The 18,828-nt window shown below is 35.4% G+C and overlaps 1 protein-coding gene and 1 non-coding gene across 2 annotated transcripts in view; one reads left to right on the top strand and one right to left on the bottom strand.

The window, feature by feature from the left end:
- The window catches only part of LOC111428785 (Valyl-tRNA synthetase, mitochondrial), a 54,085-nt gene that overhangs the window by 6,243 nt on the left and 29,014 nt on the right, over nucleotides 1–18,828 (top strand). Inside the window, exons 4-6 of the mRNA XM_071194404.1 lie at nucleotides 1,352–1,666; nucleotides 8,466–8,648; nucleotides 18,159–18,546. Coding sequence (XP_071050505.1) covers nucleotides 1,352–1,666; nucleotides 8,466–8,648; nucleotides 18,159–18,546 — 886 coding nt within the window. The remainder of the gene's footprint in view (nucleotides 1–1,351; nucleotides 1,667–8,465; nucleotides 8,649–18,158; nucleotides 18,547–18,828) is intronic.
- On the bottom strand, nucleotides 14,535–14,606 carry TRNAP-UGG (transfer RNA proline (anticodon UGG)). The gene has a single exon. It is a non-coding gene; the product is annotated as a tRNA-Pro (tRNA).

Raw genomic sequence — 18,828 nt, forward strand, 5'->3', positions numbered from 1 at the left:
ACATCGACAGTCGAAATTGGCACATACCGGTCGCAATGAACGATACAATTCGTCCAATGCTATAATTTTCTAGAAAACGCAATTACCACCGGAATGTATAGGTAACGAGAACACGAAAGGAAGGAACTTTTCAAATTAAACTTTCATCTGGGGGGCCGAATTAAAAACGTAAATTACAGGTAATAAAAGTGCATTAACCAGGACGAGGATGGAAAAGATAACCGGGGTGCAAACGCTCCGTGGGATTTAATGCGACCCTGATCGATTTTACGTTATTAAGACCGGCGACGGTATTGGTTTATGGAATTTAAGTAATTTTGTCGTCGAAAATTTTCGCTATTAAAAATGAGGTGTCGCTAATTGCCCGTGAGATATAAATGCTAAACTGCAGTTTAATGACTTTTAAACGACTATTACTTACAAGATTTATTGCTATTATGAAAGCTGTGGTATGTTAGTCAATTTATTAAGCTTTACAAGCTATCTTTCAAGCATAGGCGACGATTTCTAGAATTTGTTGATTATTTTAATTTATTCCAGGTACAAATAAGTTAATTAGAAAATATTATACATTTCAAAAACGTGATGACACATTATTTTTGAATCTTGTGTTTATCACTAAAGCAGGTCGTAAATTATACCACCAACAATTTGCATATTGCATCGTGGCCTTTAAAGTATTTTAATTAAACCTTTGAATAAAACATGATCCAGTTTGGGATTTCAAAGAGGCTGCAGACGTCTTGTATCCGTCCACAATAATTGGAAAACTTACAAAGAAAACTCCCTCTTCTTGAGTTCATATTTCTAGAGGATTTTGCATATTCCCAGCAGTGAAGTGACAGCCTTAAAGTTCCACGTAAAAATGGAGGTTCACGCCGTCGTCGGCTTTAGTAGTCGCTTCATAGTCCATTTCATTCCTTCGCTTGCTGGCATAAGCACGTTTCGTCCGCGATCCTGACAAGATTAAAGACGCCCTTAATGAAGACATTCCGCGCGACAGATGTGAGACGCTTCTTCTGGTTTATCTAGGAAATGCACGGGGATGGACCTGGAGCGCGAAATGAAATGCCCAGATTCTCGCAATAGGTTTAAACTACGAGCAATAACGCCTCTTTCTCTCCCCCGGGAGTTGAAACGCTTTACGTCGCCGCTGTATCAATTTCTTTTCATTTTCTCTTTGTTTTTAACCTCGTTCACGTTGCGCTTTGTCATCTCTCAGTTAATAGAAATTGCAATTCGCAATTTGAAGTATACGAGTTTCATATCCGCCTTTTTGAACCTTGATTTTATGTTGCCTTCCTACATTTTGCTGTAATTTTTTTTTACTGATTTTTTTTTGTTTTTTAAGGTGGACAGTTAAAACGGATGGGTGTAAAGCTAGATTGGCCCAGACAAATGTTCACATTGGACCGCAAGCAATCCGTCGCCGTGACCGAGGCGTTCATCAAATTGTACGATTCCGGTTTGATATATCGGTCGGATTATCTCGTGAATTGGTCCTGCGTCCTGCGGTCGGCGATTTCGGACGTCGAGGTCGAACATCTCGAGGTGACCGGAAGGACCGAGCTACCGGTGCCCGGATACGACACTCCCGTCGTTTTTGGTCAGCTATCGCATTTTGCCTACAAATTATACGATGTCGAACCCACCGGATCTTTACAAGGTAATCTAACGCTTTAAGAAAAAACCCGGGTAGATACCGGAATTTATACGAAAAAGGACTAAAATCCGTAGCTATTTGTTGTGATAAGCAAAAACTTCCGCTTTAAAAATTATTTAACTCGAAAAATAAAGAAACTAGTAGATTAACAAATATACGAATACTAAATAGTTAACTAGACATCGTAATTTTTGAGATAATTTCTTGTGCAGTAGTACAGTAGTTTGCTCACCAGAAATATCAATATGGCAAATTCTAAACGATCTAGAAAAGTGTTATCACTTTTACAAAAATGTGCGATATTAGATGATCTAGATAAAAGAATGACTAGCAGAAGTAGCTAGAAAAAAATAACCTTTACGAATGTTATATAAGAACTATTCGTGAAAATAAGAGTCTTGGAATTTCCCTTCGTTTCCTTTCAAAAATCTTCACAGTATATCAGATATTCTAGAAAAGGGCTTATAGAAAAAGTTGAAAACGCGTTGATTTTATGGATTGAGGATACAACTCAAAAAAGAGCCACTCTAAGTGTTGGACTCATTAGAGATATAAAGCTAGAAAGCTCCCTTCATCAAATATTGACAAATATTGGCATTTGTCGCAAATAAGGGTTGGTTCGACGAATTTAAAAATCGTTACAGCCTTTACAATTTTAAATTTATGGAAGTTTGCTTCAGCCGATCATGAGCCAGCCAAGCTGTATCGAGAATCCCTAAAGAGGATACTTCAATGTAGATAAAACCGGCCTTGTTTGAAAATAAAATGCCCTCAAGAAGTTTTATATCTAAAAATGAAAACATCGCTCCTTGTTTTAAGGTGGCTAAAGGCCGTCTTACTCTTCTGTGTAATCGTAAAACCATTATTGGTTTATAAAATCATTAAGTCCTAGAACTTCTCTTCTTCAGCCTTTAGACCAAAGTGTTATAGCTACACTCATAGCATATTATATCAAAAGAAGTTTCAAGAAGTTGATAGATAATTTGAATAATGATACCGACCTAACTTTACCACAATGCTGGAAAAATTACTACATTGCTGATTGTAAAAATGAATTGAAAAAATCCACATTGAATGGTAGCTGGAGGAATATCTGGCCAAATAATGTTGTTATGAGAATTTGCTGAATGACATCCAGACTACAGTAGTTGTAGGGCGGTCGTTACCGGGAGATGGTTTTAGTGACCATCATTCAACTGTCAGATATTGGAGAACTACTTGAATCATATGATTTTGAACTGAAAGAAGAACTTCTGGCAGATTCAATAACTGATGGTAATGATGAATGCAGTGATAGTTACGAAGATAATGAAAAACTTTCACAGCTATGTTAACTGTCAAAGCAGTTCATAAATGTTTAGATATGGGAGAAAGACTAACAGATGTGTTGATGAAAGGCACAATGTGAGATCCGTAATGCTTTAGCACCATACAAACTTTTGCAACTAAAACTTTAAAAAGAAAGTTTAAACTTGAAATCAGTTACAAATTTATGAATTTTCTATATTTTCAGACAATGCAGCTGAGAACTAAATTTAACAACCTATTTCGGATAAATGCATTTTAAAACTCAACATCTTCTTAATCCTTGGAACCGAATCCGCATAATTCCATATAATTCAATGCTTCAATTTACGTGGGATTTTCGCGGTATGTAACCACCGCGTAAATGGAGGGACTATTGTATATGTAGAGTGATGATGAAAGGCAAATAAAAATAAGGTTGTTGCGCGTATTAATTTCGTTGAAAACATATGGTGCATGGTCGCAAAACGTATAGCGCCAACACCGTTCAATTCATTAGGTTAGTTGGATCGGGTGCAAAACAACCGGACAATATGCACGTCCCGCTATTTTAACAGAACGTTTAACCGGATTAAATCTCCATATTCGCGCCGTTGTGTACAATTACGCGGCGTTATTACCGTACATTTCGGTGTCCGTCGCGACGCCCCCACTCGCGTCACAGAATCGGCGGCATGTACAACTCGATATTGGGTTATTAATTCGATTTGGTTTCGGGGGGCGCCGGAATTGAATTATGTTAAATAGTAATTTGTTCGACATGCAAATGAGTGGCCCGGAAATTTGCATCTTCGTGAGCCGCGGACCGCGTCGCGGTTCAGACGCCGCGCGTCCTAATGAAATTGTTTACTCCGGCATCAAATTTGCATCACTTGCCGAAACTTTAGTGTCGTTTGCTTGGATTTACTTCCTTTTTAACCCTGACGGTTAACAAAACCATAATTTGATTGCATTTATTTCATTTCTATTGTTCATTTACAAAGATTAGCTTGCGAGGAGTTTGATGCGCTTAAAAATAAAAAAAAAATCAGTTAAATTTAAACTGCATGGATGCGGTCTTTAACGAACACGGCTCTTCCATTTGGACAATTTGATAAAAATAATTGCTCCGTTTGGTGCGAAGAGTAATCAATTCGGCGCGTTCCAGCTCTCGTCCGCTCTTACCCCATCGACAAATTCCACTCGCTCGGATTCAATTATCGTCTGCGACCAGCGAACGTTTCGGCGTATGCAGATTTGTGGAACGGGTTTTCTAAATTGAACGAACGCCTCGATTAAAATCATTAGTTTGGGACTGACAATCTTTGATGCGTTTTCTGTTACAACACCAACCATGATTTCTTCATCTCTTCTCGTTTATTTTCATTCAAATGTTCAATTAATATTAATATTTTCTAAAGAATTATACAAGTGTTTCAAAAGTCGGGTAGCACGGTATTTCTGTTGTATAAAAACAGAACGGAAGCACATAAAGACATCAAATTTGGCAATGTAAACATTAACAAACAACAATGTACAATCAAAATTCGGACTATCTACCCTTCACCTACATACAGGCGCTTCTCTGCAGACGCTTGAGGAACGCAGCAACCGTGGCAGAGTGGTACTCGAAGAACATGCCTTCTGAAGGGTGTCCTTCAGACTCTCGAGATTTCTGTGGAGAGTGCCTTGCTCTGAAAGCCCGACTACAACCTTCGATAACCCTGCTGTTAGGCAGCATGAGAAAATTGGCGTCCCGAACCAAAGCTGATGGAAGAGATCGCTATGAGCGATGTCAAAAGCAAGGGTGGCGTCATTTCCATCAAGGAGGCCAAGATTGCGAACGGACTGACCGAGCATCAGATCCGGCACCGAAGTGAAAAACCGGAATATGCCGGTTTCTTAAAGCGAATCAGGGAGAAAGTCAAGGAAAACATCTTTAAAACCTTTCATATAAAGAAATCCCCGCAACCAACAAGAGCAACTGCAGCCAGCTCTAATATCGTCGGTGAAGTATCATCTAAAGTCTAAAGAACAGTATCCCGCAAAAACTCCTCTACCAACTTTACACATGCCACAACTGGTAGGGACGACGCCACGACTGGAAGCAAGCCAAAGATGGCACCTGCTGTCATAACTGTTCTGTCGCCACCCAAAGGTACAACAGTTGCAGGTCAGCACGCTCAAGTGACAATTTCTTCCAAAACCACCAGAGACAGCCACCAAAGCGTAGACAGGCCCAATTGTAGCCAGCTAGGCCAGCATCAAAGTCTGAGCCGCCATTACCACCCGCGGCTAAAGAACCAATCTCGAGTGCTTTGGTCCAGTCAAGAGACGACGATCTTTTCGTTTAGCAAATTGATCCGGCACCACTACTGAATCACCTTATAAACTATATAGAACCATATAGAATGACCATTGCGGTTGAAGCATTATTGGATCGCTTATGAAGTAGAGTGGAGACATTCTTGGATTGAAGATGGGGTAAAGTTGATTTGTTGAGATAAGGCTTGATGAAATTGATATCTTATAAAATATCTAGATAAGCTGCGACATATTTTGATGAATGATGTTATTGTACTGATATGCTGTAGGAATAAAGATGATGTTGAGTTGTGACATTCTTATTCTTCAGGACAATACAGTTCAAGATAAAGTTACATTTTACGGACAAATCTAATCGGATAAGGTATTCTTCGATACATTTCTAGGTGGGATTAAGACATTCATGAATCAAGAAAGAGATTCCACGACAGAAACATCAAAGAAGATCGACGTACAACTCACAATTTGGTGGCAGTTTGAAAACTCTTCAATATTTTTATAAATAGTAACAAAATTACCATCTAGTCGAAAATGTTGCTGTTGATGAAATGTTTCTTTAGTTTTCGGAAAGGTACATATTCATCAATAATATATTTCTCTGTAATAGCAGATGTCAAAAGACTTGAGAATTTACTGGTTACACCTATTTGTCAAGATCTGAAATTTCAGGCCAAAAAGAGAAGTAAGGGGCACATCAACACTTAGTTTGCGTTTTAAGACATCAACGTTATGTGTTATTCAAATCAAATTTTCTTTTACTTTATATCTTCTCCGTGGTTTTACCTCTTTATGGTTTTATTCGCAATGACAGGCAATCTTCTCCGAAATCGCCATTGAGCACTCACGTATTACATTTATGGATTTGTGTTAAGGTTGGTCTCGGCATTTATTATTTCCTATCAAAACTGCAATCTTCTCTATAAAAAGAAATACGAATAAATAAGTAGATTTACTTATTTGTAAATTAATTAATTATTACATATATATGTTATAAAAGTAACAGCGCATTTCACGCCAACGAGCTGTCTGGAACAACGCCTATAGGTTTAGTTGAAAATCGTTGTGAAATATAAATGTTTCGTTCATTTAGACCAAAATCGGTAGAAATTAATAAAACATATAGGTTAAAGCACACTGGCAGTGGTTAAATATACAATTTAAATTTAATATTGAATTTAATAATATATAGATATACAATTAACAGAAATGTTATTTCAATCCACATTCGTGAAATAAATAGTAAAAAAAATTGCTGGCACATTTGCTAAATATCACTACTCTGAAATTTAATTTTTAAATTATTCATAAATTATCATGACATAACAAGTCACTGATATCAGCACGTTAACGTCATGCTAAGTCATCCATAATATCACTTGTTGAAGATGAGTACTAATTGTGCTGTTTATTGGTTCCAAGGAAGCACTTCTTTTCTAAGAACTTCATCAAGGTAGTTCTAAGAGTTGAATCACAAAAATCAAGTTCAAACCAAGACCTAAGCGGCATTACCAAAAAACACAAAAAGCAATCCTTTGGATTTTTGGAACTGTTTTTAGTAACAATGTGAGCAAAATTTCACCTTCATACACAAAAACGAAAAATTTTACAACATTGCAAAGTTAGGTTCCCGTACTTTTGTGACACCCTGTAAGAAATGTATATTGACGGAAGGAATGAGTTAATAATCAAACATAAAAGATTTATAGGATTGTATTCTTTCACGTTCATCGTTCTTTTTTGTGTTTGTTCAACCGTGAAATCTGATTTTATATGGATACAAGTATATGAGAATTGCCAGTCTTTCATAAATTCGGTGCTAACAAAAGCTTTAGGTTCGAATGTTCGCAATAAAACATGTCGCTTCCCTCCGATTTATCTAATACAATTTAAATAATCACTTTGTTTACGTATCTACACATAAAGCTGTACGTCCCTTATAAAAAAAGGAACAATGCCCTGCCATAATCGTTCTCGGGGGAACGAAAGTACCCTCGTGTTCCCTGTTTTTATGCCTATGGCTTCGTCGTTTCCTCTCGCCGGGCGCCAGACATCCTCTGGCAACGTTTCCATATCCGTCTGCACCAATATTTGTTTCCACTAAAGCTTGGCTGATGTTTGAATTATTTTTGAAATATAAATATTTCTGGGATCGTTTTATTTGTTTAAATTGTACCTTATATTCTTTTCAAATCGCGTCTAAGAAACTACAACCTTAAACATTCCATATTATTACAGAGTGGTGAAAGAAAGTAATCAACATTTTTAGATTATCAGTTTTAATTTAGCTTATTTTCTCAAATGTAATTAGTTTTAAGATGCTTCTCTCTTCGTTGGCTTTCATAGCTTTCAATGTTTTAAACGAATGAACTCATAAATAATTAATAAAAAAGAAAAATCCTTCTGATCTGCAGTATAAGACAATTTCTGTTATAAATAGAGGATTTAAGCTTATGTGTATGATTTATGACATTCATTCGTAAGTGTCCAATTTTTTCTGTTGGAATTTCTGCACGTTCGTTGTATTTTCTGAAATAGAACGGACGTGATTCCTTTCTTTTCAACCTCATTCGGACGAATTTTCCCGAAATCCCAACTTAATTAAAATCTCGGCATTAAGCAAGACTACTAGGAAATGTCGGGGAGCTGTTTCCTGGCGATGCAGTTAATACAAATTGCTGGACTTTTAGTCCGAGGCACCAATTGTTAGTTTTTAATGAGATCGAAACACGATGCACTCAGAGAATGAGTATAAGCAATAAAAGAAACAAGAAATAAATAAACCAAATAAAAATCGTCAAAATCGAATAAATACCGCTATAAATTTACATTTATAAAAGTACACATTTCCGAGAACCGCGGTACGGGTAAAAGAAAAAGGCGCGCATAAAGAAAATTACACTTGTGTACCGGAGCAACAAATCTCCCCCGTTATAACCCAACCCAGCCCGGAGTTTCCTCTCGTCCGTAGATTGTATATCCGCCGTTGATGAAACTTAATGAGGTCGAAAGAAGAGAGACTTTATGTCTTTTCACGGGACCCCGCCGCTGTCGGAAAAATTGTGCTTTATACTTTGCGCATTTTCCAGCTGTAAACACAAAACGACCGCACGTAAACTCGGACTTGTTACAGGACGACGAGGATCTCGACCCTCTAAGACCACACCACTTTATTGATAACGTCAATTTGTTGTAGGGGATGGGGAAATTGTTGTCGCCACTACCAGACCAGAGACGATTCCAGGAGACGTGGCGGTTGCCGTTAATCCGAACGATTCCCGTTACGCTCATCTTATTGGACAATATGTTTGGCATCCGCTTCGAAACGAAAAAATTCCCATAATTGGGGATTCTTTTGTTGACTCAGATTTTGGAACAGGTAAGATAATTATCGATTTTCATTTTTGTAAATATTTGTAACTTCATTTCATTCAAAAAAGGTTTTATTATTACTATTACCATATTGATTTGTTATGGTAACAGCTATAATAATAAGTGGGGGAAATGTAGACCCTACAGGAACGTTCGTTAAGTAAGCATCATAACGTCAACAACTAAATTATGCATTTCACTTCGGAACTTGATAAGTTATTGACGATGGAAGCAACGCTGCCGCTCGAGTAGAAGCTGTTTAAAACAGATTGCATCATTAATATTTTAAACGATAATAACTTTGGTTATTTTATATTATGTTTATCGTAAATTGAACCTTATTGTTTATGGTAGAACATAGCGCATTGATTATGTTTTAGTAATCAAAATACAGTATAATCTCGATATAACCAACCTCGTTAGAACAAATTTCGGATATAACGGGGTTACCATCTTTTTAGCAACAAAAAACCGGCTTTCGGGGTAAAAAGCACTCTAGGTAATGCAAGACTGACTGAAATACTAATGAATGTTTAAAACAAGAAAGTAAACTTTATTTCTAACATAATAAGTGTAATAAGTGAACATAACGCATATTTACATCAACGGGTTAAATTTGTTTAAAATTTAAAGTGATATTTTGTATTTGATTTTGCTGCTCTAATAAGTTCTGCTTTGCCACTTAATGCCACTTAATAGAATTCTGAATGTTTGAACGATTGCATAGTTCTACTTTCACCATTTCAACTGATAAGCTTTCTCTGTCATCATTCCATAGCTGATTCATGATTCTAAAAATTCTTTCCTCGCAAGCATTGCTACAAGGAATAGATAAAACTATCTGAAGATTTTGCAGGAAAGATAATTATTATATAGCCAGACTATCGTAATCGGCATCTTGAAGTTCAATGCCAATATGAGACGCAATTAAACTTATTTCATTCAGTTCAGGAATACTGCTCTTACTTAGTGACTTAAATAATAAAAACAGGTTGTGATTGTGTTTTGAGGTTGAGGTTGTTGTGACACCAGTGTTTTGATTGTAGAATGGAAAATAAATAGAATGTAGTAAACAATATAAAGGTGGCATGGAGCGAAAGTTGGATGCTTTGATAAAATTCTCCTTTCTGGTCTCCTATAAATTTCTATACGATACGATCGAAATTTTTAGCCCCTTGTTCCAAGAAATAAGCTTCTGTAGCATTCCAATTTAGTAACAAACTCTTAATACTTGATTATACTCATCCTGAACAAAGTCAAAGCTCTCCTTGAGATTTGTCACGTTTTTCCCGCTACAACTAAATGTGTTGAAAATCTTCAATGTTAATAACTCTACATCAAAACGTAATAATTTAAGAGTGTATGGCAGTTACAATCGACTTTGATTATCTTTGGTTTTTTTTTTCTGTACGTTTTTGGTAAACAGAACAATGTTTTCCGTAATTGAGAGATGCTTTATCAGCTCCAAATGGAGTAACATTGGCAAGTTGTAGTTTTTGCAGTGCATTCAATATGTTATTGTTAATTCATTCAGAGTTTTCATCAGCTTCTTCACAAAAATCAAGTAAACAATCCCGAATGCCTTGGTTAAAGTCAAAAACACGAACAGCAAGTGGAAAGAATTTTTTACTGCCCTTGTTGGATTCGTCAAAAAGAGAATGTTTTGTTCCTTCAGCTTCCTACTTACCAACTCCTATTAATAGGTTGCTAGTATGTTGCGATTAATGACTTTCATTCTGGTTCGTCCTTGTTGATTTTTTTATATTACATTTAAAATTAAACTCGATCGAAAATTTTTGCGATAAACAATACATTTTTATCAAAATTTGTATTAACGTTATCTTGTCGATCATAAAAGATCTCCGTGATTGAATAAAAATCAATTCGATATTTCTCATTACGGCAATGCGGATAACTACGGCAATTTGGCGCCCGCTTCGTACGGAATACGTAAAATGAAGCTCCATGGGGAGGTCGTTTAACTTTTTCAAAGCAATACCCTAATGAGTTCCGTATAAATTATACACCCCAATTTATATTGCGCCATGGAAATCCCCGCGGAATATTAAAACTTCCGTCGACATAATGGAAAATTCAACTTTTACAATCAAATATTTCGAGCTTGTCTAAATTAGAGGTTACCCGCAGTAAAACTTATTATTGGCCATGTATATTTATAGTCTCCATGGGATAAGCACCCCACTGATTTTATCATATTTATTTGCATTAAGTTATCAACATAATATATTTATTTTAATTTATTTGTTTTTATTTTTTTTTTAATTTGTTGAATTGTGGGATTGTGTTAAATGGTTTCTTTTGGAAAGGAGATTTCGCATGAGCGACATTTAACCGATCTTTGTGCTACACTTTAACTTTGGTCCTAGTGTTCCGAAAGAACCTCGTTTCACGGTGGCAGACAGGTGAAGCGCACATACAATTTACAGCAAACAGTAACGTCTGCTCTATACATGCTTTTCGAACTCAAGCTTTAATGCCTCCCGACGACAACGTACTATTGACAATTCGCAAACGTCGCTTCGTTTCGCCAACCTTTTTCGACTTTTACCTGACCGAATGTTTTAGACACGATTCTGTTCGAGCGAAATAAAAAAATTTTGATGTTAATGAAAAACCTTAACTTGATGAAATAAAAAGTTTAAATGCTGTGCTGAAGCAGGAAAAGCAGGAGGTTGGTTTGAATTGGTGTCGTGATGAGGAAGGAAACTAAGAAGGAAGGTACGGGGGAAATACGAAAGAAAGTATCCTGAAGTGGAAACGAAACGGCGCTAGAGAATCCGTCTCTGAATGTTGGGGCCATTCGATTGATTTCCCAAGACGTGGAGAACAATCGGACGCCACATTTATTATTTATGCCCGATTGGTTCCCGACTTTTTCGCCATTAACGAGATAGGTGGTGCTTTTCATTCCGGTCGATTCCCTCGGTGCGCTAAATACCCCTCTCTACCGCATCGGGAAATTACACGGACAAATTGCTATTATTTACCATTTAATTGCGTTTACTTGCTACCGCACTATTCGATGGACTACACTTTTAACTTTATTGATGTAGTTTTAGTAAAACATAGGTATAACTACTGTCTATTTGTACTATCTATGTGAATTTGTAGTATTCAAAACAAGTTTACGGTTTCAGAATATTCAATTCAAATATTAATACATTTGACATTTTACTTATATATTTAATTACTAGAACATGTTAAACATAATTCAACCAACAGTTGGACACACCAGCATCATCTAGTGTGGACTATCATAATACTAGGTCATTTTACAGCCAGAACAGGTAATGCAATAAAATCAAAAGATATGATAAAAAAATTATAACGCAAGAACCTACATACCAACATCATGGAGACAATAACATCTGGAGACTTAACACTTGTAACACATCATTAATTAAAACTAATACACAAACATCGGAGTACGGCGACAGCCTTGTTATTCAATCTATCCATGGATACAATAATAGACAAAGTATATACAGTGAATTATGATTAGTATGAGTAGACAAAAAATAAGGATTTTATGCCATGCAGAAGATGCCGCCATCCTGACTAATATTGGCGATGGACTGCAGTACTGACTTAATACCGCAGCTGTTGAATTAAATACAAATCTCGATGAGCAAGACCAAAATTATAACATTAGCATCAGAACTCCGTAAAAGCGTACCGTACAAATGCGATCAAAATCCTGAGAAGAATAACGGGTTATTCGCTGATGGATCATCACAGAAACAGTGCAACAGATTGGATCTATCCCAAACATCCTCATCCCAAAATGCAACCACGAATAACACCCGCTTAGAGAAGAAGAAGAGGATATACAAGTGATGCAACCGTTTTGATGATTCAGAAGATCACTCTATTTTCGATTCTTGCAAAAAGTTATATATAAGGATTACTTATCTAAAAAAAGGATGTTATCAAAGAAAGAGCTGATAAAGTAGTGCTATGATAACGTTAGCCTGCAGAGAGGAAATAGATACTTCATACCTCTCTTAGATATCATATCTCTTAACAATGAAAAATTTTGGTGGAGCTTTATTAGTAAATATGCCCCCAGAAAAATGTCAAAAAGATAATTGGTTGCACAACTATCACTTACACAAGACACTCTAGTTACATCTCTCACATCTAGAAATGGAACGCACTAAGTTTAACAAAACCTTTTTCTAGGTACTTTGAATATGTTAGGAGAAAACTTCGAAACAGTTGCACTTGTACTATTGCAAGACTTCTTCAAAAAAGAAGTATCTCGCAATTGGGTAATCAATTGTACATCAATAAAATAAATAAGATTACTTGAAATTTAATTCAGTTTAATAATAAATCAGGAGTTGAAAAATTGTTGTGTTACCCTGACTTTTATTTGGGCATGTTAAGAAAACGGGAAACACACAAAAGAAGTACAGGCTCTTAAAGTCCTACTTTAACATGGAATTGGACAATAGTACAATAAACAGAACGAATGAAACCTTATAATTTTGTTGGTAGTGGAAGTGTTATAAATTACATGTGGATTGAAACTGACTACAGAAAGAAATAGAAACACAATTTTGTCTGTTTTGTTATTAAGAGGTTTGTCGCTATTAAATGTCTTGAAGCTTATAAATTAAATGTTTATGGAATCTGAACACTCTAAAATGATATGTTACAGTGTTCATTCAACTATCGAGAATTCAGGGAGAAAAATAAATATATATGATCAACACTCAAATTCAAAATTTTAAAAGCGGTAACCAAAAATGAATAACAATGTAGATGGCTAAGATGTGATTAGCTGTTAAATGTTTTATGTTATGCAAGAGAAAACCTACTCACTACTAGGAGTATCAGCTCTGATGATGTTAAGTATATTAAGATATTCAATGCACTTTAAATTTACTTAGTTTCTCATTTTTAATAATCCAATAATAATATTATGTGCTTATTCTTATATTAATGTGGCGAAAGGAGGTAAATGACTACGGTATAAATAAAGCGTCATATTACATATATTTTACTACATTTTATAAGATTTGCTAAATTACCAACGCAGGTGTAAATAAAACATTGTTTTAACAAAAATTTAACAACTTTATTATCAATTTTATCGGAATAATAAATAATAATGACAATTAATATGTTTATAACACAACAAAATTGATTGTAATTTAATTTTCACAATTGATTTATCACCGCTTTTTTTATTGTGTTTTGTAACGCGAAAATTGCAGAATTTTCGGTAAGCTTACAAACAATTTGGAAATAAATAAAATAAAATCGCTTAGGCTGATAAATTATGCACACATTAATCATCGGGCCCTCCATCTGTTACTCTAATTAATATAATATAATTAAATCAGACATACATGTCTCATTATGATATATACATTATTTGTAAGATGAAGATGTAATAACTCTTTATAAACGAAAGAAATGGTTAAGTACGCTTAAAGTTTGCAAAAGAAATGATTGAAAAGGATATCTACCATTGGAACAGAGTATTTTTTATAAACGAAAGTAAATATAATGTGTTTGGAAGCGATGCGCTGGATGGGTAATGATTTCGCGGACATTAATGAAAAATCGAAAAGTTGAAAGGACCAATTATAATAATTTCGTTTTTGTTGATTTATTTAACACTTATTGTTGTTGTGCTATCACTTAGTATCCGTGAGTCACTGTATAAACACTTTTATCATTATAATGAAAGTTGATTATAACGATATACAAATAATTCCATGCAAACATAATTTTATTCCATAATATATTTGTTTTTATAAAAATTTGTTCCACATCATATAATTGAGCTTTGTAGTAAAAGTGATTATTGGTTATTAGACAATTTTATTAGAAAGTTGGTTGTTAAATTAAGAAAAAAAATGGGCTCAACCGGGATTTGAACCCGGGACCTCTCGCACCCAAAGCGAGAATCATACCCCTAGACCATTGAGCCTCATATTGGATCGTACGATGGTTTTTTATTCACACATTTTTTTTTCATTAGAAAGTAGGTTATTTATAAATGTTCCCTTTTAACGTAATCTTTGTAATATTGTCTGACTTTCATTCAGATACAACACAAGAAATTTTGTGATCTGAGATTCAAAAACAAGTTCAGGATGCAGCTATTATCTTCTTCATGGTTAAAACATGCAAGATACAAGAATATTGATGGGTAGAAAAGAACCATTTAAGACGTACATATTAAAACACAATCCTTTTATTTTAACAAATCGATGCATTGGTCACTCTGCTTATTTTATGGTTATATACGCAGCAAATAATGTTGCAATATCACTAAAAATATAGGTTCCTGGTAACCAAATGTTTAGTACTTAGTACTATTAAAATGTGTGGAAAAATATTTAATCAGTTGAATAAAGTAACCCAATGGCCAACAATTTGAATGACAACTACACAAATTAAGTGTTTATAACATACATATTCTTTAACTTAGTGTTTACTTAATATTAATAGATCAAATTTCAGTTAGGTCTTCAACAATGTATGTTTTGAAAATTGTGGTAGCTATCAAAATGAGTAATTCAACCCAAGGTGCATTTTATTTTATTAAAACGCCGTTGACGAGGCGTTAAAACGATTTTGTATAAATCACATGTTTTACAAATACAAATTAAGAAGAAAATAAGTTATTAAAAGAATATAAGGTTCTCTACTTGAATTTGAGTGCTGTAGATATATTATACTTACTTAACAGCATTCTTTGGAGACTATCTTTTATGTATTTTCTTCAATTATTTCATCACAAAATTGAATAGTGCTGGGCTGAGGCTATCTCCCTGCCTCATTCCAGTTGCAATTGGAATACATTTCGTGAGACTCTCATAAATGCCTGATCCCCGCTACTCATCTCACAGGCAGATTTGTCCACGGTGTACTACTTGAATAATCATATTTTATTAAACATTGCAAGTAAAAATTTAAAGCCAGGTAGAGTTGATTGGCGATAAGAAAACGTTCTGTGGAATTCCAAAAGTGTAAATTTCCTAACACTTTTCACTCCATCTTATGAATTATATACGCTGAGAATATTGTAAGGTTAACAGCAGAGGAAGCGTCCCTAGGGTTCTATACGAACTGCTTTTAACTGAGTCCCCAGTGATCAGCTATTCGTCATGTTTAGGTTGTATGAACAGGAGAACTAGAATTTTCACCCGTACGAAATTGCTGTAGTTTAAGAATGAGAGAAGATTAGCTTTAACAGCACCCATCAGAGTTTCATTACCGCCCCTTTTACAATTTCGAAGAATACAGGTTTAATACGTGTAATAATATATATATTTCATTTTCACTATTCACATTTATCTTACTAATCCTCCATTTTTCCATATATGCAACGTTTTTTATTGAAAATCGTTGAAATTAGATTGGTAGGGATTCGTATCGCAATTTTTATAAGGTAACGGCGATTTTTCTTCCAGCAAATTTAACATCACTTCAATTGATTTGACCTCAATTGATTTTTATTCTGGCATATTGCGTAATACTTTTATTATTAATAACTTCCGTTTATTTTAAATCTATAATAGATGTGATGTTCACAAAACCGAAATCTATTAACACATTTTCATACCTAGGCGCGCGTAAACAGTTCGGAACGCGATTGCTGGCCGACGGATTCAATGCGGCGTGAATATTTTCAATTTATCGGCGACAATAATTCACGGGGCGCGGCCCGATTGCGGGCCCCGTTCGCGAAAAAAGGTGCATATGTTAAAATAAATGGTGCGATTGTTACTTTGATATATGTGGAATTTATTTCGTCGCGGCGACAGATATATCTCCGTTATTAGTTCCGGCCGCGGTCGTCCCGTGCTCGGCTTCGCTTGTCGATAAATCACTTTCGTGGCACGATATGACGCGATCTTCTGAAACTCCGCCAACTCGCCATAAAGCACCACCGGTCCGCGCTAGAATTGGACCCCGGGAAATCCCCATAAGACTCGTAATGGAAGCCCCTAAACTTCCCACCTCTCCCTACGGATAACGCCCCGAGCCAGATGAGGGATAATATTCCGGTTCTCTGAACGCAATTGAATTCTACAGAATCGACGGTACATTGAAAATTTACTAACTTTCAGAAAATGTGTATTTATCTGTGTTATATCATATCTTCTACAAGTATAAGTTCTAATAGTATAATAGTTATTTATATTACAAGTGGGCTAGAAACATAATTACCGTACGAGTGTGGAGAATTGCACGACGAGGTCGTAGACCGAGTCGTGTAATCACACGAGTACTGTAATTATGCTCTAGCCCACGTATGATATACAGCATTTTATCTACGACTGCTAAAAATTACTTAAAAATCAATTTCTTTAAAAAAGTCTATTTGACATTTATAAAAATATTTTGAAATGATTGTTGACAATTTTGAATTGTCAGTTTCAACAACATGTTTACTCATCTGGAATAAGTGTTTCGAAATGTAAAAGCATAACAATTAATGTTTATAATAAATAGTATTGTTTCTCTGTAAGTAGATAGTACTTTTTCTTTTGTATTGTTACTCGTTTCAATAAATTAAGTCTGTTCTGATTAGGCTAAAAATGCGTTACGTAATGAAACCAGTGCGGTAATGAACTTCATTACGTAACTCAAATCACCTCAAATGAGTGCGGTAATGATGACTTATCCAAGCAGTCGTAGATAAATTAATATATTCATATTAATATATGAATATACATATTAATAATATATAGGAATGTATATATCTTGGATTTTGCACCGTCAGAGGATGTAAAAAGAATCCATGAAATAACAAACAAATTAGGAATGCGTGTCAAAATCGAGGAGTACAGAAAGCCAAAACAAATGCCCCAGAAATATGTCAAGTTTGGAGCCACACCAAAGGTTACTGCCACAAAAATCCGAAATGTGGCAATATAAAATAACATATAAACATAAATGGCAATGCAGTCCCTTACACCGACATCGCAAAAATATCTTGGTATGACGCTGGATGCCAAACTCAAATGGAAAGCTCACGAACTAAGTACTAAGGTTGAAACGTGACAAAATATGATAAAAATTATTTATATCATAAACACCTTGCTAATTGCAATCAATCTAATAATTTTTACTAATTTTAGAAAGATGGTAGCTTATCTGCGTAATTCGTTTAATTCGCGAGTTGGTAACGAGCAATAAGATCCGTAATCTATGTGTGTAGCTGCAGACATCTCGTTAATAATGCTCGAGCGATGTTTTAATTCATTGTTAGCGCTCAGCGCGCGGTGTATGCCATCTGTTAAACGTAAATTGGATGATTTGTATCACTGGAAATTCAATAGCACGTGCACGGCAATTACCATTTGTTATTACACTTCCCAACCTATGTTTGTTAATCAACGTAAAACTATAATCATTGTTATTATTAAACTGTAGCGGTTTTAATTTGTTTTCAATCAATAAAAACCAACATCCTTAAATTTATTAAACATTACCTGCTTCAGTTCTAAAAGGAAAACTTTAATTTCAGGAGCGGTGAAAGTTACTCCAGCTCACGACCATAACGACTTTGAGGTAGCGAAAAGACACGGTCTCACCTCTATTCAAGTGATCGACGAGGAGGGAAAACTGAGCGATTCCTGCGGGAACTTGGCAGGTATGCGAAGGTTCGACGCTAGGAAGGCGCTTCTCGACGAGCTGAATAAATTAAATTTACTTCGGGGCACTCAGGATCATCGTATGATCGTGCCCATCTGCGGCAGATCCAGGGACGTCGTTGAATTTCTGTCGAAACCGCAATGGTTCGTTAGGTGCACCGATATGGCGAAAAGGGCTCTGCGCGATTACGAGAACGGAAATCTTACGATCGAGCCGGAACACTTCGGGAAGAATTGGACTACCTGGTTAGAAAACATCAGGTAACAACTTTAAATAGCTTTTTTTTTGTTTATAATAATTTAAGAATCAAAAGATCAAAGTAAATCTTTTCTTATTATCTTCTTTCAATTAAATCAAATTCCTGTTTCCACTTTAGCAATGATACTTTATTGTTGCTTTTTATCTGAAAAAACTTTTTGTCAATGTAACATTTAAATTGTGTCATCACATTTAAAGTTCAAAAACATTATGGCGCACAATTTCTCTAACGAAGAACTTATGGACATGGAAATACGGGGAATTACGGCTAAATTCTGTGCTTG

The sequence above is a fragment of the Onthophagus taurus genome, chromosome 2, assembly GCF_036711975.1.
Source record: "Onthophagus taurus isolate NC chromosome 2, IU_Otau_3.0, whole genome shotgun sequence".
In the NCBI taxonomy this organism is placed as follows: Eukaryota; Metazoa; Arthropoda; class Insecta; order Coleoptera; family Scarabaeidae; genus Onthophagus; species Onthophagus taurus.